Source organism: Astatotilapia calliptera, chromosome 6 (genome assembly GCF_964374335.1).
Source record: "Astatotilapia calliptera chromosome 6, fAstCal68.1, whole genome shotgun sequence".
Classification (NCBI taxonomy): domain Eukaryota; kingdom Metazoa; phylum Chordata; class Actinopteri; order Cichliformes; family Cichlidae; genus Astatotilapia; species Astatotilapia calliptera.
Window position 1 is genome coordinate 41,159,583 of NC_137427.1, and position 21,749 is coordinate 41,181,331.

Sequence of the window (21,749 nt, forward strand, 5' to 3'; positions counted from 1 at the left end):
TAACATGAGAACACTCTACTAATGGTCAAGTCAAATAAGTTTATACACAGATTTCTCAAGGTTGATCTATATTTCTGTTTTGAAAAAAACATTTAATGACTTTGAAATCCGGGTTTGTTGTTGCTCCCATGACTTTTTGAATTATTGTTAATATTATTTTATTATTAGTCATCATCATCAGTTTTATTATTAGTAGTAGCAGTAATAGTAGAATTAGTATCAGCATTTATTTGTACTGTTTTTTTTCATCGAGCATTTATTTTGAAAAGCTCTTTGTACTCGTCATCAGCAATCAACAGATCCATTTCCTGTTAGCTAGATGAAAGCCGGTAACATTTAAAGTCCTGTGGTCTAAATGCTCTTAAATTAGTTGTATGTCGACTTGTATTTATAGTTGGTCTAGCTCGCTAAAGTTTCTATTTACATAGTGCATGCGGTAACATCAAAAAACTTAATAGCGTAATATTCCGTTACCTAAGCTAGTTTGCTAGCCTAATTTGTTTACATTAGTGTGAGGGTGTTTCAGTCAGGAAGACCGGATAAATGTGCCTTCTTTTTTGCTTCGTCACTCCTTAAAGGTTAGTGCTGTGAATGTTGGAGCAACAACACCTAAAAAATTGCAACAAATTGTATGTTAACGTTTTTTAATCCAGAGTTGTTAACTTGCCCCTTAAACTTCTTGAAGGGCTCACACACAACAGAGACTGTACTATAACAACAGGTCTTTCACGAAAGGTTTATTTGGTAAACAATCTGGTAAACAAGGAAACACGAATGTTACAGAAAACATTAAAGCCTTACATTTTCTTTGCAGTTAGGTGCATAAATGAACCGCTAATGAGTCTAGATGATTCTGTCACAGGCATAAAATACATAGTTATGGAAAGAGTCTAGCTGCATTTTATATCCTTAATGTAACTGTGTACTTGGATTTGAACATTTCAGAATGAAATATGAAAAGTTCTTGATCAAGCTAAGGATGACCATAGCTTGTATTTCAAAATAACACAAATTTCCATAAATTTCCACAACCTTAAAAAAACCCTGAAATAGATAAGAGGCTAAAAAAATAGATGGATGCCCCTTTTTTTTCTTGCAATAAAATTAATCATACAGGACTATTGCCTAAACTATAATCCGGTTATTTATTATACTGTTTTTATACTGCCATTTTTCAAACTTTGGCTTTGGGAAAATATGTTCACTTTCATTAGGCGTGCACAGATTACAAAATTCAGGGACATAGCTGTGTTTAAAATTTAGCTGTTAGCTGCTGTTAGTACATTAGTTCTTGTTTATTTTGTAGTTTTATCACCTTTTCATTACTGAAATTATCTGTACTGAAATTATCCTCTCACGGACAATAACCATATCCAACTTCTTAATAGCAATGAACTGGTCTGCATTGGTGCATCATATCTTTATTCTCTTCCCCCTCCTGCCCCCCCCTCTTTCTTAAATAGATAACTATCATATCTGATATCATATCTCACAGTACAATAATATTGAATGGGTTGCATTGTTGTATTTTGTCATGTTTCTCAGGTCTTTGTCTGAATTTCTACGAACATTATTGCTAAGGATTGTCTTATTGCATTGGAATCACACTGGGTTAAATATGTACACTTGGGTTTTAAGGGGTATTTATTATTTTCTTCTTTTTTTTGGGTTGTATGGAAGCCCCAAACGCAATTTCATTGTTCTTGACAATGACAATAAATAAATAAATACTAAATACTAAATAATACTGTCTTCAACCCAGGGATTTATGAATAAATATGTGAATTATTGAACCTGGATCTCAGAAAAATGGACTGCAGAATTGACGGGACATAACAGATGATCAGTGGCCTCTGCCAATGGTAAAATGTTGTCTTATTTACTGATAGGAAGATGATGATAGTGCCAACAAATTGTTGTATTCTTCTTCTTTTTTTAAAAAATAATGTTTTCTAGAATAATAACTACCCTGTGGGTTTTCTTTGAAACACCCTTGTTACCTTTTTTAAAAGTTGATAAATAATATTATTTTTTCCTCTACAGATAATTTTTAGAATGACAGCAGTCAAGTAGGAAGAAGGATGAATGACTTTGGGCCAACAGACCTGATTGCAGGCCTCTGTCATACAGATGAAGAGGATCCTCTTCCTCTGTGGCAGAATGAATGCATCAGCCCCTGTTTTAACCAGCTCATCCTTGGTGTCTTGCCCCATGCTGGGATGGCCATTTTCAGTGCCTGCTACCTCAGCATGTCAAGGTAGGTCATGCATTGATACCAGGTCCTTATCAACAACACTTTTCCAATCTTGCAATTTTATTAGCGGATAATGAAGTTGTAGTTACAAAAAAACATGCATATCAATCCTTGCAGTGGATTTTCTGATGAAGTATGTTTTACTTTAATGTAACAACAATTCTTTAAAAACAAGCAACTCCCCCCCATCTTTTTTGGAGTCTTCTCTGAGTTGTCCAGTTTTTGGCTAAATTCAAAATGCGCAGCTTAATCATCGAATGGGGCACCCTATAAAACTAATGCCGATGATTCTAAAAATTGTGTCTATATTTTCACATTTTTGTTTGCTTTGCAGATGCAGCCACCTCCAGACGTCTCCCCCGTGTGGCTGGACACTCAGGCTCGTGTCAGCTCTGCTGGCTGCCTTACTCTACACTGCAGATGTCATCCTGGTGAGTGTCCTCCAGCAGGGAGACATGTACCTGGACATCCTAGCTGGCAGCTGTGCAATCCTGGCCTGGCTGGTCCACTTCAGTGTCATAACAGTGCTCCAGAGGACTGTTTTTAAGAGAACCAGAGGACCAACACTGCTGCTTCTCCTGGTGCTTCTGTTACTCCCCAACCTTGTCATCAACTTGATAATTTACTCTAACAACAAGGAATATTTAAACCCAGCTGAACCTCTTAAACTGGCCCGATTTGTTCTTGCCTCAGTACGGACATTTCTTTTTCTCATTTACCTCCTGGCATTTGCTTTCCCCTGCATCAGTGATGCTGGGTACACTTTGTATATTAACGATGTTGATGGCTCTCCGCTCATCCCAGAGAACACCCAGCTGGAGACTGGGGAGATTGTGGCTGAGGATGGGAGTGACTGCCTATCTCGACTCTTCTACTTGTGGCTCACCCCTCTCCTCAGGCGAGGGCAGAGATGGGAACTGGACAGACCAGCCGATGTATATCACCTTCCCCAGAAACTTAGAACTAGTGTGATTTGTCGGTATTTTCACCAGTGCTGGGAAGCCTGCTGGCAAGGATCACCAGTCACTTACCAAGAGGATCAATGGCCCACACCAGTCAGCACAAACCTCCCAAGTGGCAGCTGGAGTTTACACAACCAGGACCAACCACTGGAGCTGGAAGGTGATGTAAGATTGCTGAAGGTGCTACACAAGGCGTTTGGGAAGTGGTATTACATCCTTGGTCTGCTGAAGGTGACAGTCAACATATTGAGCTTTGCAGGTCCACTGCTCCTCAGTAGTCTTGTGAATTTTATGGAGGATAAAGGTGCCCCAGTCAGCAGGGGTGTCTGGTGTGCCTTGGGGCTCTTTGCTACCACCCTGCTGTGCTCTGTTCTACGAAACATCTTTGTCTTCGAGGTCTCCAAGGTGGCGCTGTCAGCACGAGCTGCTCTTGTGACGGCCATCTACAACAAAGCCCTGAGAGTCAGCAGCTGCAGCTTGGCTGGCTTTACTTTAGGAGAGGTGGTGAACTTAATGAGCACAGACACCGACCGTGTGGTTAACTTCTTCCAAAGCTTCCATGAGCTGTGGAGCCTGCCCTTTCAGTTAGCTGTCACCCTTTACTTGCTATATCTGCAGGTGGGTGTAGCTTTCCTTGGAGGACTGTCCGTAGCTTTGCTGCTGGTGCCATTCAACAAGTTCCTTGCTTCCTGCATCCTTAGCAACAATAAAAAGATGCTCATGTGGAAGGATAACCGTGTTAAGGTATGGCATGTTTAAGCTCTTATTACACTGAGTTGATTTATATACTTTTATGAAGCTACCCAGGGAAAAAATCTTGTTGAGATTATTTTTAATTTTGAACTTATTTCCAGTTAATGACAGAGATCCTCTTCGGCATTCGCGTCATCAAGTTCTATAGCTGGGAGCCTCATTTCACACAGAAGGTGGCTGACTGTCGCAAAGAGGAGCTGTCCCACCTTAAGGCTGTCAAATACCTGGATGCATTGTGTGTGTATACCTGGGCTGCTCTACCTGTGGTCATCTCCATCCTGACCTTCGTCACGTATGTGCTGCTTGGACACCAGCTGACGGCAGCAAAGGTAAACTGGCTGCTGTGTTGATGCTGAGTGAGCTTTGTAGAGAATTAGGGAATGTAGGGTTACTGTATAAACATATTTAAAAAAATAACTCTGACAAGAGCAACACCTGAGATGCTGGAGTGGTGGAGGGGTTGAAAAGAGGGGAGCTGCTGAGGCGGGGGGGGGGGGGGGGCTGGGAGGAGAAGTTGGCCGTCCGATTGGGGTCTGGAATGTGGGGCCTCCCTGCTGCTGCCGAGCCGGGGCAGTCTGCTTCTCTCCACCCCAGGGAAAAGGGTAACATTACCTGGGTCTTGGTGCAGTTTCCCCCTCCAGGGGCAAGGGTACCTAGACCCGGTTCGTAGAGTACGCTTGGGGAGTGTGATTGTGTGTACAGCGTCTCTTTATGTCTGTCTCCACGTTGGGTGAGTGTGGAGTAAGTGCATATGAGAGCATGAGGGTGGGAATGGATGTTTGTATCTGTGTGTGCCTGTATGTCTGTGTCTATATGTCAGGTTGGGTATCAGGCGCCACCTCTCCGGGGACATCTCAGGCCCTCCAAGGTATGGAGGCCTATCTCCCCCCAACACTCCCCCTGCCAGTGGCAGACGCCCTCAGACATCGGTGCGTTGGTGGTTCTTTGTGTCTGGGGATGGGCGTCCGGATACCTACCGGCTCACTCCTTGGTGGCTGCTTGTCGTGGTCTCTCGGCCTGGGGCTCGGTCACTCAGGCACGGCTGGCTGCCGGCGGAGCTCACGGGCACGTCACTGCAACCCCCCCTGGCTTCTGCTCCACGGCTGCTGAGTGAGCCCTCATCTGGGACTCTCCTCAGCTCTTTCTGGGATGGTGGCGCGGCTCCCACTCTGTTGGTCTTCCTTGGTCTCTTGTGTTCTGGGGGCCTCTGGATGTCTGGAGTTTTGATCTCCTTCATACCTGCTTCATGCCCTGGAGGACGGGGCTGTGGCCCCCCCACACCCTCTAGCACACAGGTGTCGAACTCCAGGCCTCGAGGGCCGGTGTCCTGCAGGTTTTAGATGTGTTGCTGATCCAACACAGCTGATTTAAATGGCTAAATGACCTCCTCAACATGTCTTGAAGTTCTCTAGAGGCCTGCTAATGAACTAATCATTTGATTCAGGTGTGGTGACCCAGGGTGAAATCTAAAACCTGCAGGACACCGGCCCTTGAGGCCTGGAGTTCGACACCCCTGCTCTAGCAGATCATTACACGAAGGAACCTTTTAAATACAAGCGCTTCCATGCTCACAGGTGGGGCATGGACGCACCCCACCGTCCATGCCCCCCGTGTGCTCTCACATACACACCCGTGTGTATGTGAGAGCACACGGGGACTCACACACACAAACTACACCCTTTTTGGCTCCTACCTCAAAGCACACTGTGCGCTGTCGATCTTACGTGCTGCACAATAATGTTTAATATTTAGTATTTACTGTTACATTCCCATAGATCATCGTGATGTTGTTATTATGTTGCTCTTTTTTTCTTTCTTCTGCTTGTTTTCTCTTTTTTCTTTCTTAACAGGTGATCGATATTTGTATTTTTTTGTCTGCTTATTTTGTTGTTTTTTTGTTTTTTGCCCTTTATCCCCGTCCCTCTTCTCCGCTGTTTTTCTTTCCCTCTTTCTTTCTCCCCTTTCTTTTCCCCAGTCAAGTCTGTCCCGTATTTAACAAGTAAAAAAAAAGAAAAAAAAAAAGGGCAGCAGCGGAAATGAAATGTCAGAGGGAGAGATGAGAAGGGAGGGTGTGTTTGATGACATGGTACATGCATAAGTACCACAGTTGGAGTTGTCTGCTTGAACCAGCTCACTCCAATGCATCGAAGACCTTCTTCAAACAAAATTTTTCCCCATCTTTTTTCTAATCAGTCATTACAATTGGACAACTTTAGAATAATAATTTGTATTATTTAAGTGCCATAAAAGGTTGAGGTGGATTTTCTGCACAGTGAGCAATAATGTTCAAATGACTAACAACTCATAGCAGTAATAGTTATTTTATTTCAATAGGCACAAGTAAAATCAAGTCAGTTTTATTTGCATATTACACATTGAGCTTCAGGGGATCTATATTCTGCACAGAAAAGTGTTCAGCACGCTTCATGATCAGGATCAGGATTGGATTCGGACCATCAGAAAAATTCCCCAAAATGACAGTCAAGGACAATGGTGAAAAAAAATTGCCACTGAGATAAATATATTAATTTATTAAATAATTCTCAGAATAGAAAAAATGTTTTGTACCTTTTTTGTACCTATATTTCTGTATTCCTAGTAAAAAAGGATATCAGTGGCTTTGAACTTAGAAATTCTTTAAGCTAGTTTTATGCTCTCATGTAAATGATTGTATAAATGCATATATAACAATGGACTATATAACTTGTGATAAGTTTTTAAGAGTGCATTCTTGTAAATGTGATTCTCATCCCATGCAGGTGTTTACCACACTTGCCCTTGTAGGAATGTTGATCATCCCACTCAATGCTTTCCCCTGGGTGCTCAATGGAGTCCTGGAAGCCAAAGTGTCTCTGGAACGAATCCAGCGCTTCTTTAAACTAACCAACCAGAACCTGCAGGCATACTATGCCCTGGGTAGGGTACTGCTTGATTTCCTACTTTGTTTGTGTGGAGGTGTATTTGATTTTGATGTGAAACAGGTCCTCATGCTTTTTTGTTCATTCAAGGAAAAAGCAGTTTTTATGAATGTTTAGAACAGCTTCTGCTCATTAAAGATGAGGTTATTTTCTGCTTTAATCAAGTATTGTTCGAGTGATTGCATCAAATGCTATTTTTTCAAAGAGTAAAGTTCACAGAAACTAAAGAAAACGTTTTACCCAACTGTACATAGTAGGGATGCACCGATACCGATACTGGTATCATGGACTGGCAGTGTGGACCGGAACAGCCAACTTTAACTCAGGTTTTGGAAAAGCGGTGAAAAATGTCAAGAGAAAATCCACGGGCAGTTAAAATAACAGAGGCTCTGACTCATTTTATCGCTCTGGATGACCAGCCAATGCCAGTCGTGGAAAACATAGGATTCTTCTCAGCATACTCGAGCTGCGATATGAAATTCCCAGCCGCCCACACATCAGGGAGATAATGGTGCCAAAACTTTCTAAAGAGGTAAAGACAAGCAGTGTGTGCGCGATGTCAGTCCTTGGTTTAACGGCACAGTGGACTGATGATCCACGGGCAGATGGGGAGTTCGTTCGTCAATGCCAAATACTTTCGTTATTTTGTTTGTTTGTTTACAATATGGACACTCTGCAACAATTTAAAAGTTTATTTTATTCTCAAACCTAATTTGTATTTATTTTATTCCAAACAGAAGTGTTTATTTATTATTCCGAAAGCTCGAGACAGTGCCAATAGTTCAGTGATATTTTGTTAAATTACAATGTGGAGACTCTGCAATAATTTAACAGAAGTGCTTATTTTTCACTTGAAATTTTTTTGTGGTCATTTTTATTAAGATATTATTTATTATCGGCAGAGAATAAAATAAAACCTGTCTTCCAATTCATTGCATTTGTGTGTGTGTGTGGTAGAAGTATCGGTTTTTGTACTCTGTATCGGCAAGTACTCAGATCCGGTATCGTATCGGTTTGAAAAAAATTGGTAACGTTGCATCCCTAGTACATAGTTCATCAGCCAAACTTGCTTTTTTAAATCTATGTAATGTTTCTCTTGTGCTGAAATACCACATCTGTGCCCAGTGTCTCCAGAAGACAGCCAGACATCTGTCCTTTTGAGCCAGGGATCATTTTCATGGCAGGAACCCAGCAGTCCAAACGAAGAGGAAGGGTCTGGAGGAGCTAAAGGAAGCCTGCAGCTGCACAGTCTCAATTTAAACATAACCAAGGTACAAGCAACTATTGGGATTGTGCTTTAAAACAATCCCAATAGTTGGAAATTCATCGTCTCCTGTCAGTGATATAAGCTCAGTATTCAACACCCTAAAATTGTATATGAATATTTAAATTGCAAAAACGCATTGACACCAAAATGTTTTAACAGTAGGTGTTTGGAGCTGACTTAGTACAGACATGACATCTGCTGTCTTCTGTCTGGCTCAGGGCTCTCTGGTTGTCGTGGTTGGGAAGGTCGGCTGTGGAAAGAGCTCCTTATTGGCTGCTCTGACTGGAGAACTTAATAGGTACACAGCTTATGAAACTTTTATTGAAAATATTATCACTTATGACTTAATTTACATATGAAGAATGTTGTCGAGTCATCAATATTCCCTTTCCCAATATGAAGGTTTGCTTAGGTGATTAATAGGCAGTCAGGGGCTTTATGCTGCTCTAGATGATATTTTTCATCTTAGTTGGAACCAAAAAAGTCAATAAAATCAATAGTGAATCTGGTTTTAGTGTTTTTAAGTGCACTGACACAACCTGGGATTAATAATGTGTGACTAAGGTCTATCCATCTTCCACTTGTCTCTGCAGGCTGACTGGAGTGCTCTATGTTGCAGACAGGGAGGTTGGCTTTGGTTTGGCCTCACAGGAACCGTGGATCCAGCATGCATCAGTACGAGACAACATCTTGTTTGGCAGAGACTACGATGCTGCCTTCTACCAGGCTGTGATCAAGGCCTGCGCCCTCTCAGATGACCTCAATGTACGATTGTGACAATGTTATTGTTTACGTTTCTTCACACTGATTTCACTGTGCTTTGCATGGAGTTTCTGGGATTGTTTAAAATGTTAAATAAATTGGTTTTCAGGGCTTTGGTTGCTCTGTTTCTGCACCTGCAGGTTTTGCCAAATGGTGACAAGACTGAAGTGGGTGAGAACGGAGTGACTCTGAGTGGAGGACAGAAGGCCCGGCTGGCACTTGCTAGAGCTGTTTACATGGTGAGTCTTCAGCACAATCCAGCCATCTGCTTCACACTCTAAGAGGCACAGAGGAGGTTTTACAAAATAAATGAGTCAGGCTGCAGTAAACAAGGATAAATGATATTAGAATTATATTTTTCCTTCTGTTGCACAGATTGATAAAAACTGAAAGCTATCAGGTAAACGTTTAGAGCTTTTAATTTTGTTTGAGGGAACTGCATGTTAACAGTTTCTTGTAACAAATAGTTACAAAGCCATAAAAAGCTGTTTATATGTAATATGCTTGTGTAATGTGATGTTGCCTCCCCTTCCTTTTTTCTGCTTCTCCTGCAGGACAAAGATATCTACCTCCTCGATGATCCACTGGCAGCAGTGGATGCAGATGTGGCTGAACACCTTATGAAGAAATGTATCATGGAGCTCCTCAGAGGGAAGACCAGAATCCTTTGCACACACCGCATAGAGTTTGTGGACAAAGCTGATGTGGTTGTCCTCATGGACAATGGAGCAATCATCAAAACAGGTAGAAACTGAAGTCTGCTTTAAATCTTGGTGACATTTGTATAAATGTAACTTCTAAATGATTTAAAGTCCTTTTAGAAACAAATGTCACAGATCAGCAGCTTAAGTTATTTTGAAGTTTCCATCAGAATGGATGGGGAGAAAGTCATAACTCACAATTGTATTGATCAGTGGGTCATAGAAACTGCATGCAATAGAAGTGGCAGTCAAATACAAAAAATCCCAACAACTTTTGCATTTTTGCTCCAAAATACAGTTCAGAAAAGCATTTTTCATCCAATATTACAATATTACAGCTTTACCACTAACTGCTCATGCCAAATTAAAATCAATGTTCTATATGCACTTAGGCAAAATATAATTGAAAAAAAGTACACATCTCTACATCTGTAGAACAATAACAAGTAGAAAAAGATGTCTGCCTCCACATAGCTGAAGTGTACATTTATCCACAGAATGATGTGATTGGCTAATATGCTTTATACCTAAACTGTTGATTGGCTTTTGGGTAACGAGGTGGGACAACCGCCATCTTTAGCATCTCAGACTTTGATTTTTATTTGTAATTCTTAGAGTGCCATGTTGTCTTGTATAAGGTATCCATATGCCAAGTAAAAAAAAAAAGAGCGGCTATTGTACAGATACAGGACATTTATTAAAAGGCGTCATGGCTTTTTTGTTTTGTCTAGTTGTTTATATTGAGCTCACTTTATTCGTTTAGCATTACATGCAAGAAGAGCATCAACTTGTAAGTGGCTCAGGGAGTTGGGAAGCGCATCTGTAACCGGAAGGTCGCTGGTTCGATCCCCGGGCTCTCTGTCCTGGTCGTTGTGTCCTTGTGCAAGACACTTTACCCTACCACCTACTGGTGTTGGCCAGCTTCTGTCAGTCTGCCCCAGGGCAGCTGTGGCTACAACTGTAGCTGCCTCCACCAGTGTGTGAATGAATAGTGGCATAAAGCGCTTTGGGTGCCTTGAAAAGCGCTGTATAAAATCCAATCCATTATTATTATTATAACATCTGTGGAATAAAAGGCCTTTCTATTCTTCTGTGTTAAACAGGGACACCAGCAGAAGTCCTTCCTTTGGTGGACGCAGTCCAGAAAAAGCAGAAGAACAACCGCAACACAAAAGAGAAAGGTGTGTTCACCTCACATTATGACAAACAAAAACTCAGGTGTTAAAACAGTGGCGCATGTATAATCTCTTACAAGTCCAGAGTTCCCATTGTTGTCATCTTCTTCTTCAATAGCAATATCTCAACAAAATCTCAACAAATCCAAAATTCAGCTCTTCTTTCTGGGACTCTTATAATCCTTTTGGTTTGGCCCCTGTTGATTGTGAGCAGATGGCGTGGAGCAGGTTGAAGGGGAAATGAGTTCATTGCCTGAGCTACATGTGGATAATGATCCTGACCTCTCGGGGGCAGAGCAGAAACAGGTGGGCAGGCTGGCATGGAGAGTTTACCAGACCTACTGGGCCGCTGTGGGTGGAGTACTGGCCTCCTGCGTCTTAGTCTCTCTGCTCCTCATGCAAGGTTTGGAATGCTTTTTATGATCTTTGTACACTGGGGACGCTTAGCAATTTTTTCAGAAACATCACCTCCAAGATTGTCTCTCTGTGGTCAACATTTTTTCATCTTTTAAAGATGAGAATTATTTTTTAATTTTACTGCCAAAATTACAAAATAAGTCCAGGCGACCTGTATGATACTTGGGCGATATAGGATTATTGTTTAAAGCAGGCTTCAGGGTATTTTGTCCCCAAAAGAAAAAATAATTACTGTCTTCTGGCTTTAAATTCATTTCTAATTTAATAAGAACTTTGTGTGTGTGTTTGTGTGTAAATCAGCATCTAAAAATGTGTCTGACTGGTGGCTGTCCTACTGGATCTCTGAGCTAAAACACAATGGTTCCACTGGGAATAATGATTCTTCGTTACCTGCCTTCAGCTCACCTCATCTGCTGCTTTTCTCACCTGGAAGGCTCATGTGAGTTGACCAATTGGCAACATTTTGAAAAAGATTCTGTGAATGGTAACACAACCAAGATGCCTTGCTATCATTGTTCCAGAATAAACTTTAAAACACAAAATTTGTAACCAATTTTAAAAGAGCACATGCTATAATAATAACATGCAGTTCAGCCGTGAGATAATGATGATTTCTTTTAAAATTTCATTTATATATTATTTTTAAAAGGTACAGATGTAAAGACTTTGCCATTACATTTTCTATTATTATGTTAAACACAAAGTTTATCTTTTATTTTGAAGAATGAAAATAAAAACTGCTTTTAGTACTGTGATTTAAACTTTGACTTCTTCCTGTCTTACTTCAGTCTTTTGACTAAAATCAGATATTCACCTCTACCCATCCAGATCTTCAGTGCCCTCTGACTACATGTTCCTCTCGAACGACATCGATGCAGATGTTAAGTTTTACCTGACGGTCTACGGCTCCATTGCTGTGGCCAACACCGTGTTCACCGCACTCCGTGCCTTCCTCTTTGCCTATGGAGTAATGTGTGCCGCTTCTGCCATCCACAACAGACTTCTGAATCAAGTCTTTAAGGTATGTCAGCAGTCAGCATAGCAGATTGAGTGCTTTTCATGTCTGGCAAAAATAGCTAAAGGTTGGAGAAACAGGGTGGTGACTGAAGGGTTAGCAGTGTGAGACATCAGACGAGCTGAGTAGATGTTCATTAACAGGAAGAGGTATGCTCACACTGCCTATGTTATCTACTTAATGCCAATCCTTCTGATGTGCTAGGTAGTTTTAAATACATATATAATAAGGATTTTTACTCTTACTACAGATCACAATTGCATCTGCAATTGTTATAGTTCACAAGATTCATTAAAGAAAAATGCAAATGCATAATGAGAGAGGAAAACACTTTAAGTGTGAGTGACATGAGTAATTCCCACTTAGCAAAAAATATTAAAAAATGTCTTGTTTGCGTGTCCATCCAGACCACTATGGCGTTCTTCGATACCACTCCTTTGGGCCGAATTCTCAACCGTTTTTCCTCAGACTTGTACAGCGTGGACGACAGCCTGCCGTTTGTCTTGAACATCTTACTGGCCAACATTTTTGGCTTGCTCGGCATGCTGGTGGTGATAAGTTACGGCCTGCCCTGGGTCCTGGTGGCCCTGCTTCCCCTGGGTCTGCTGTACTACCGCACACAGCACTTCTATAGACACACATCTCGAGAGCTGAAGCGCCTCTGCAGCCTCACTCTGTCACCAATCTACTCGCATTTTTCAGAGACACTGACTGGACTGGGAACGATCCGGGCCAGTGGCAACTCTGCCAGGTGAGTGACACGGAAACAGAGTTTTCAGTGATTAGATAAATGTATGTGAAAATAAGTAATAGTTGTTAACTTTATCTTGCACAGGACATAAAATTTATTTAAATTCTCTTGAACATAGGTGACAGGAAGTGTTAATATTAATAAAATATATTAGGTATAGGGACTAAAGAAACAGCTAAACCGCAGGGACATTTTTCTGCTGTTTCAGGTTTGAGGAGGAGAACGCCAGGCGTTTGGAGCAGAACCAACGCTGTTTGTTTCTTAGCTACGCTGCAGGGCAGTGGCTGGACATCCGTCTGCAGCTGATTGGTATCGCTGTGGTGACAGGCCTTGGGGTGATAGCTGTTGTTCAGCACCAGCTTAATTCTGTTGATCCAGGTAAGACAGCAGAAGAATTTGCAGGCTGTGCGTGTTTAATGACCGTAGGAGCCATTGAGTAAGACTGTGTGTGTGCCGGTTTTCCTATCAGGTCTGGTGGGTCTGTCCCTGTCCTACGCTTTGTCTATCACACAGCTGCTATCTGGCCTCATATTCAGCTTCACGCAGACTGAAATGCAGCTGGTGAGCGTGGAACGAACAGAGGAATATTCCACTGGACTGCCCATTGAACCACAGCATCAGAATACAGAGGTCGGGTGCACTGGATATTGATATTAACATAACAACAGTGGGTTACACTAAAGCTTTATCAGAGCTCCTGGCTTTACCTCACAGCTGTCTTCACAGAATGTATCTTACTTTTTAGTCCAAACCTGAAAGTCAGAGGAAAAGATCACGAGACACAATTTACATATATATTAATATATATATTAATAACATATATAAACATTTGTACACCTATTTACATATTTAAATAAAGATGGACGTGGCATCTTTTTTTTTGTCAATTGAAACAAAAGCCAACACAAAGTACTTTAACATGTATATTTTTCTATTGCCCAGCAGAGGGCAGTCTCTCTGCTTTAAAAAAATATGGGTTGTTGTAAAGAAATCTATGGAAAACGGCCCTTCTTTTTTATGATACCATAAATCAAGTGTCGTTTCTAACGTGTTTATGGACTCAGTCACACGTTTTAAATTTCTTGGAGTACTATTTGCATTTTACCCTCTCTGTTTCTGACCTCAGCTGTCCCCCTCATGGCCTGAGCACGGTTGTTTGGAGTTTCGGAATGTGGCTTTGACCTACAGGGATGGTCTGCCTAATGCCCTGGATGGAGTGAGCCTCATGGTGCGACCTGGAGAGAAAATAGGCATTGTGGGACGTACAGGATCTGGCAAGTCCACGATATTCTTGGCCCTGTTTCGGATGGTGGAGCTCAGCCAGGGTCAGATTCTCCTGGATCAGCTGGATATCACCACTGTGGGTCTAGTTCAACTCAGGTACATTTGAATTGAGTTGTTTATTGGTATTGGATAAGAGTTACACGAAAACTGTGCTCTAACGCATTTTAGAAGATAAATTACTAACATAATGTACTTTATAATATAATAAAATCAGTGGGAGACAAGTTGACTTATGTGCTGTTGTTGCCCTCTGCAGGTCCAGGTTGGCCATTATTCCTCAGGACCCCTTCCTTTTCAGTGGCACAGTCAGAGAGAATCTGGACCCCTGTGGGCGACACTTGGAGCCGGAGCTGCTGGACGTCCTGGAGCAGTGCCACCTCAGCACTGTGGTCAGCAGAATGGGTGAGAGTTATTTACAAAAGTGTGTTTGACCCAGTGATTTAACAGAGAGCAGAAGGGGGGCTGGGGGGCTCTTCAACTGGTGGGGGAGATTGTCACATCTTGCAGGAGCTTTCCTCTCTTCAGGAACTCTCTGCAGGAGGGGGAGATACAGGAGAGGTGGAGGAAGATCTCAGCCTGGGTGTTTATTGTCTTATGTAGTCTGGAAGATGAGTGGATGGTGGGGTGGGTGCAGTTTTCTCTGTGGTGGGGTTGGGTGGACTGTCCCGGGCTCTGTGGGGCCGGGAGGCGCTGCTGCGCTGGGCCCCGGTCTGGATGGGCCTGGGCCCCCTTTCCCTGGCGGGTCGCGGAGTATGGGGGTGCCTACTGGGGTCAGCGGGGGAGCTGGCCCCAGGGAGGGGTCACTTGCCCCTCCCTTCCTTCCCTCCCCATCTCCAGCTGCCTCCCTCTTCCCGCTCCATCACAACCACCCACACATGCAGGGCCTTGGAGTAGGGGTATGTCACCAGGGTGCAGAGGAGGCTACCCCCCCCCCCCCTTTCTGGCTGCCTGTACCTCAATTTTATCCCACAACTTAGACATTCACATTACTCACTATAGGATCTTGGGGGTGGGCACGATACACGGAATCCAAAGTACCATCAGGGTGTACACCCCACCCCTGGCGTCGTTGCCCACCTCTCAATTTTAAATACACGTAGACATTGAGGGCTAGCAGGAGGGACTATGCGCTTACCTGCTGCTCTCTGGCAGGTAGCTCCATGCCCTCCTGGGTTTTAAATGCACCTTAGAACACACATGCATCAACATTACAATGAACGGGTGGAGGGAGGTTTGGAGTCTTCTCCCACCCCCATTCTCTGCGACCTGCTGGAGCGGGGGGGCTAGGAGGAGGAGTTGGCTGTCCGACTGCGGTCTGGAATGTGGGGCCTCCCTGCTGCTGCTGCAGAGTCGGGGCGGTCTGCCTCCCCCCACCGCAGGGAAAAGAGTAACACCACCTGGGTCTGGGTGCAGTTTCCCCCTCCAGGGGTAAGGGTACCTAGACCCGGTTTGTAGAGTACGCTTGGGGAGTGTGATCGTGTGTACAGCGTCTCTTTATGTCTGTCTCCACGTTGGTTGAGTGTGGAGTAAGTGCATATGAGAGCATGAGGGTGGGAATGGATGTTTGTATCTGTGTGTGCCTGTATGTCTGTGTCTATATGTCAGGTTGGGTATCAGACGCCACCTCTCTGGGGACATCTCAGGCCCTCCAAGGTTTGGAGGCCTATCTCCACCCACCACCACTTCCCCTGCCAGTGGCGGACCCCCTCAGACATCGGTGCGTTGGTGGTTCTTTGTGTCCGGGGATGGGCGTCCAGGTACACACCGGCTCACTCCTTGGCGGCCGCTTATCGGGGCCTGGAGCCTGGGGCTCGCTCGGGCCACTTCGGAGGTGGGGTGCCCCCGGCCTCTCGGCCTGGGGCTCGGTCACTCAGGCACAGCTGGCTGCCGGCGGAGCTCACGGGCGCGTCACTGCAACTCCCCCTGGCTTCTGCTCCACGGCTGCTGAGTGAGCCCTCATCTGGGACTCTCCTCAGCTCTTTCCGGGACAGTGGCGCGGCTGCCCCTCTGTTGGTCTTCCTTGGTCTCTTGTGTTCTGGGGGCCTCTGGATGTCTGGAGTTTTGATCTCCTCCATACCTGCTTCATGCCCTGGAGGACGGGGCTGTGGCCCCCCCACACCCTCTAGCAGATCATTACATGAAGGAACCTTTTAAAAAAAAAACAAGCACGTCCATGCTCACAGGTGTACACACGGGTGATCACACCCACAAACTACACCCTTTTTGGCTCCTACCTCAAAGCACACTGTGTTCTGTTGATCTTATGTGCTGCACAATAATGTTTAACATTTAGTATTTACTGTCATATTCCCATATATCATTGTGATGTTGTTTATTCTATTACTCTTGTTCTCTTCTGCTTGTTTTCTTTCTCAGCAGGTGATCCAGGTGATTGATATATGCATTTTTTTTCTCTGCTCATTCTGTTGGTTTTTGTCTTTTGCCCTTCTCCCCCGTCCCTCTTCTCAGCTGTTTCTCTTTCCCTCTTTCTTTCTCCCCTTCTTTCCTCCAGTCAAGTCTGTCCCGTATTCAGTAAGTGAAAATAAAATAAACAATAAAAGGTGAATCAAATGGACCATTATGGCAAGGCTGGGATGGTCAATTTGGTAAAGTAAATCTGTTGGGCATCTTTCTTCGCCTTTAGACAATAATTCTGATGCAAAAGAGCCAAACGGGACAGGCAAAAAAACCAACACAAAACAGAGAGCAGAAGAATTGCAGTGTTTTGTCTTTTTTGTTACAAAGGTGTGTCTGCTTGGCACCTTTGATGCCACCCTTTTCCATTCCTGTCTGCTCACATGACTGTCTGCTTCAGTTACAAAATGGTTCTTGAGTCAACACGCTGGATGATCGAAAGTATTTTTTTGTACCACAGAATAAATCTAAGGATCCACTGACCAACGGCTGGCAAACATACTTTGATAACTGATGACTGTGTTTCAGAACCTAACATTATTATCTTTGAGTTCTCTTTCCTCCTCTGTTATCTTTGTATTAATCCTGTTTACTTTATGGGCCATTTATCATAAAAGCCTAAAATAAAGGTTCAAATTTGCATGAAATGGAGCTGCTACTACATGAAGATCATCAACATGAAGATGTAGATGATGACAGATTCATGCTGCCTCTCATGCCTTTTGTGTGTGTTTTCGTGAATATCAGGTGGTCTGGATGCTGAGGTGGGAGAAAGAGGAAGATTCTTCTCTGCAGGACAGAAGCAGCTGCTGTGTTTGGCCAGAGCTCTGTTGACGCAAGCCAAGGTGAGTTTTGCAGCTTTACCATTACACTGTACCGACGACACACGTCGTCTCCGACCACTGTCAGAGACGGTAAATTTCCTCTCGAGTGACTGACACTGATGGTGAGAGGGTGCAACAGAATTACAATAAAGGGTGAAAAATAGTCTGTGGCTTTCTCTGTGACATCAGTGACAGTATGAGGCTGTAAACAAAGAACAAACTGTACAGGTTTGATTAGCTCTAATTATGTGACACGCCTTCGCCTGTTCACAAGGAAGTAGGTTGTAAGACTCTGCGTACAGGAGAAGGTATTTGCAAAAGCTTTGTGAATGTTATGCTTCTACATTACTGCAAAGAAGACCGACTAACTTTGTATTTCCAAACATTTATTTATTTATATTTACTGAGAACAAAATATTTTAGCGTGATTGCTCAAACAAATAAAGCAAAACATTTTTCCAATCAATGTTTTTGTTGTCATTTAGGTCCTGTGTATTGATGAAGCCACTGCCAGCGTGGATCATAAGACAGACAAACTCCTGCAGCAGACCATTAGAGAGAAGTTTCAGGACAAGACTGTGCTCACTATTGCCCACAGGTGACTGCATGTGTTCATGTCCTGCACTAAAGCACATTTCAGAATGTTATTTTACAACTGTAGTCTAAAACTTCCTGCTTTTTATTTTCTGAATGAAACACCTTTTTGTGTTTTGTGTGCCTGTCTCACATTAGGATCAACACCATCATGGACTGTGACCGTGTGCTAGTGATGCATGCTGGGAAGGTGGTGGAGTTTGACAGTCCCGTGTCTCTCTGCCAAGCTGATAACTCCATCTTTCACAGACTGGCGGGTGATCAGGGACAGTGAGATGATCAGACACATTTACAGACAACTTGCTGCTTTGAGTTGATGCAGAGAAGAGTTGCAGACTTTGAGCAAAAACTCATTAGGAACGGACAGCTTGGCCTCAAAAGCGAGGCTGTTTGGAAATGTGATTATTCTAATGCATAAACAGCATTCATTGAATTTATGCCATATTCTTGAATCAAGACAACTAAACAGCCCTCCCCCAACTCTTCCAGTGGTCACCAAGGAGTTCACTGGCCACTTGAGAAACATAATGTCTCTAGCATGTTCTGGGTCTGCCCTTAAGTCTCCTCAATCAGGAAGTACCCAAGACCACCTCAACTGGCTCCTTTAGATGTGCTGAAGTAGCAGCTCCACTCCAATCCATCCTCACTTTATCAGCTCAGCTCAGATATCCTTCTGCTGCTTGTATCTGCCATCTTTTTCAGACCACATCACTGGAGACAATTCATTAATCCGTCTGTAAATCTTCCGCTCCTTTGTTCATTCACTTAACATCAAGACTTTGATTCTTTAAACTCTGTACTTGGGGCATCAGCTCATTCAGAACCCAGAGGTGGCACTCCATCATTTTTATAGCTGAGAACCATCGTTTCAAGTCTCGGATGTCCAACTTCGGTTTCAAAGTCAGCAGTCGCGAAAATTAAAAAAACAAACAGTAACTTAAAATAAGGGGAATTAGTCAAATCCATTTGGTATAATAGCTGCTACTTTTTACACTTTGTTATTGTTATATTTGAATCCTAATTTAGACAGACAGCCAGAAATGTTCGTCACCATATGTAAATGACTCGTGTAAACTTGTCAGGAGTAATTTTGTGTTTATTCAGAACAACTGCCTGTGTTTGATGAAATAAGACATCATGTCTGCTTGCACTTATGTGAATTATGAACATAAATACCTGGTAAATGGCCTGTATTTATATAGCGCTTTTCTAGTCCCTAAGGACCCCAAAGCGCTTTACACATCCAGTCACGCACACATTCACACACAGGTGATGGCAGCTACATTGTAGCCACAGCCACCCTGGGGCGCACTGACAGAGGCGAGGCTGCCGAACACTGGCGCCACCGGGCCCTCTGACCACCACCAGTAGGCGACGGGTGAAGTGTCTTGCCCAAGGACACAACGACCGAGACTGTCCAAGCCGGGGCTCGAACCGGCAACCTTCCGATTACAAGGCGAACTCCCAACTCTTGAGCCACGATCGCCCCAGATCTGGCCCTAGATCTGGTCTTACCACAAGCCACTAAACATTGATGTGTTATAACAAAACACCACTCTGTAGAACAGCGGTCCCCAACCCCCGGGCCTCGGACCGGTACCGGTCCGTGAGTCGTTTGGTACCGGGCCGTGAGAGTTGAGGCTCAGGTGTGAAATGTGTGGTTTTCAGGGTTTTATTGGTTTTCAGCGTTATTTTGTCATCGTTTTTATCGTTAACTCGGTTTTCCTGGGTCTTTTCACGCGTGTTATGAATAAATCTTCTTTTTTTCGGTACCGGTACTAGTTTTATTTTGTTGTATTTATCCGTGACACCTTAAAGGCCGGTCCATGAAAATATTGTCGGGCATAAACCGGTCCGTGGCGCAAAAAAGGTTGGAGACCGCTGCTGTAGAAGAAATGTTGCAGTGGGATTACAGTAGCAATCTGAGTAGAAAAAAATGTCTAAATATATGAAATTATGACTTTATAATCTTGTTGTGGATTCATTTGAAACAAATGATATGTGGAGCATTTTATGAATCATCTTTCAATATATAAAGAGAGTTCAGTCAGTCTTTGAGTGCTTTAGATAAAAAGAGAGACCTGAAAATAAGAAACATTCACAGTTCAACAATACAGAAATGTCTTATTTTTAGAATTTTATTTAAAAAAACATTTTATTGAAATTTTTTTTTAAATGCTGCAAGACCTGTAAGGGCTATGAGGAATTTTATTTGAATGGTAAATGGTAAATGGCCTGTATTTATATAGCGCTTTACTAGTCCCTAAGGACCCCAAAGCGCTTTACATATCCAGTCATCCACCCATTCACACACACATTCACACACTGAATAGTACCTGATTCTGTATCTGCCAAGTTCAACATGAATATGGAAGGTAAAGTGCTTCATATTTTGTAGATTTAAATGAGAGTAGATGTATCAAAGTTTTGGGAATCCTCATCTGTGGAACTAACATGAAGTTGCTGCTTCTTCCTCTTGTCTGCAAGGAAACACATCCAAACTTTTTACTTTCTTTCAAAGATGATGATTATAAATGGATGTGACTGTGTTCTTATGGAAGTACTATTTCATAGAATTACACATTTTTCTAGTACCATTTACAATAATAGCAGGAACAGTAATCATAGCAGTCGTCATAATTTGTGTTTTCTTAATTCTTATAGTGTGGAAAATACAGGTCACTTGAATGAGGTCAACATTGTATGAGACTTAATATAAAGTATATAAGTCTCATGAGATATATGTAAAACATTTATTGTAAGTTTTCTTCTGCACAGGGCTGTTGGTGGTTTATTAGATCTTAGAACTACACTGAAGAGAAAAGCTCTGCCACAAAACAGTTGGTTTTAATTTATCCAACTCCTGTTTGTTCTGTTTTATCATTATATCCTGTTTTCTTTTTTTACTCTTTTAATGTTAACCATCTGTACAAAGAAAACACAAAATCCAGTTTCTCAGTGTTTTTTTTTAAATTATTATTATGAAGAAGCATGCAGGCTTTTTATGACCAGACGGAGTCTTTTACTTCACTTCTCTGTCAATGATTTACTGTCATTCAACAGACTAACAAAAACGATTCAGGCTTGCTGCAGGCAAAGAACTCAGCCTGGGGTGTGTTTGCCTCTCTTTATATGTACTGTTTTAAAGCAATCTGACTTTATTTTTTGACACATTTTATTTTTTTGGCATCAACGTCAGACTTTTCAGACATATGACATTGATCAAATAACCACATGCTGATCATCATATTAGTATATCTGTATGTGTCATAAATTGATCCCCTTCATCTCATGAATTGTATTTTCAAGTCCATTTTACTTTAATGTAAGACCAAGACAAAGAGCAACTGACAACCTGAATAATAAAACATTTGTCAGTCAAACAATTAAGGGAGGATAGTATGAATCGTTTAAATTGATGAAATAATAATGGAATGATCTCGGCAGCTTTAATGTGAGCTGTAAATCAAATTTAGATTCAGGTATTAATAAAAAAAAGTTTATCTAAATGTTGTGATTGTGATGTTTGTATGCTTAGTTGCAGGTGAGTATATTTTGACAGGAGTGATTTTTGTTGTTTGTTTTTCTTGGCTTGTCAACAGCTGTAATGTAAAAATTCGTTGGTAATAAAAATGCTATTGATTATTAAACATGTAT

General features: G+C 42.5%; 1 protein-coding gene across 2 annotated transcripts; it reads left to right on the forward strand.

Annotated features, from left to right (window-relative positions):
- The first annotated feature begins 300 nt into the window (after nt 1-300).
- Nucleotides 301-21,742, forward strand: abcc10 (ATP-binding cassette, sub-family C (CFTR/MRP), member 10). 2 transcript variants are annotated; one of them, XM_026172099.2, is made up of 22 exons: nt 301-578; nt 2,044-2,257; nt 2,589-3,960; nt 4,071-4,298; nt 6,729-6,885; nt 8,013-8,158; nt 8,373-8,452; nt 8,748-8,919; nt 9,057-9,155; nt 9,471-9,660; nt 10,721-10,798; nt 11,007-11,195; nt 11,510-11,648; nt 12,038-12,230; nt 12,632-12,975; nt 13,184-13,353; nt 13,445-13,605; nt 14,102-14,355; nt 14,516-14,661; nt 17,422-17,519; nt 17,984-18,096; nt 18,231-21,742. In XM_026172099.2, the coding sequence occupies exons 2-22, from the start codon at nt 2,082-2,084 to the stop codon at nt 18,364-18,366; spliced, it is 4,641 nt and encodes a 1,546-aa protein (XP_026027884.2). In that variant the 5' UTR covers nt 301-578; nt 2,044-2,081; the 3' UTR covers nt 18,367-21,742. The 2 variants fall into 2 exon arrangements, with proteins under 2 accessions (XP_026027884.2, XP_080159394.1); XM_080303268.1 differs by lacking the exon at nt 301-578 and adding an exon at nt 1,745-1,862.
- Nucleotides 21,743-21,749: the final 7 nt, after the last annotated feature.

Bases quoted from the DNA above. Each gene is read 5' to 3' on its own strand.
- abcc10 (XM_026172099.2), top strand. From the start codon at position 2,082: ATGAATGACTTTGGGCCAACAGACCTGATTGCAGGCCTCTGTCATACA. The intron at 9,661-10,720 runs GTAGAAACTGAA...TGTGTTAAACAG, and splicing joins TGGAGCAATCATCAAAACAG to GGACACCAGCAGAAGTCCTT. The intron at 13,606-14,101 runs GTCGGGTGCACT...TTCTGACCTCAG, and splicing joins CACAGCATCAGAATACAGAG to CTGTCCCCCTCATGGCCTGA.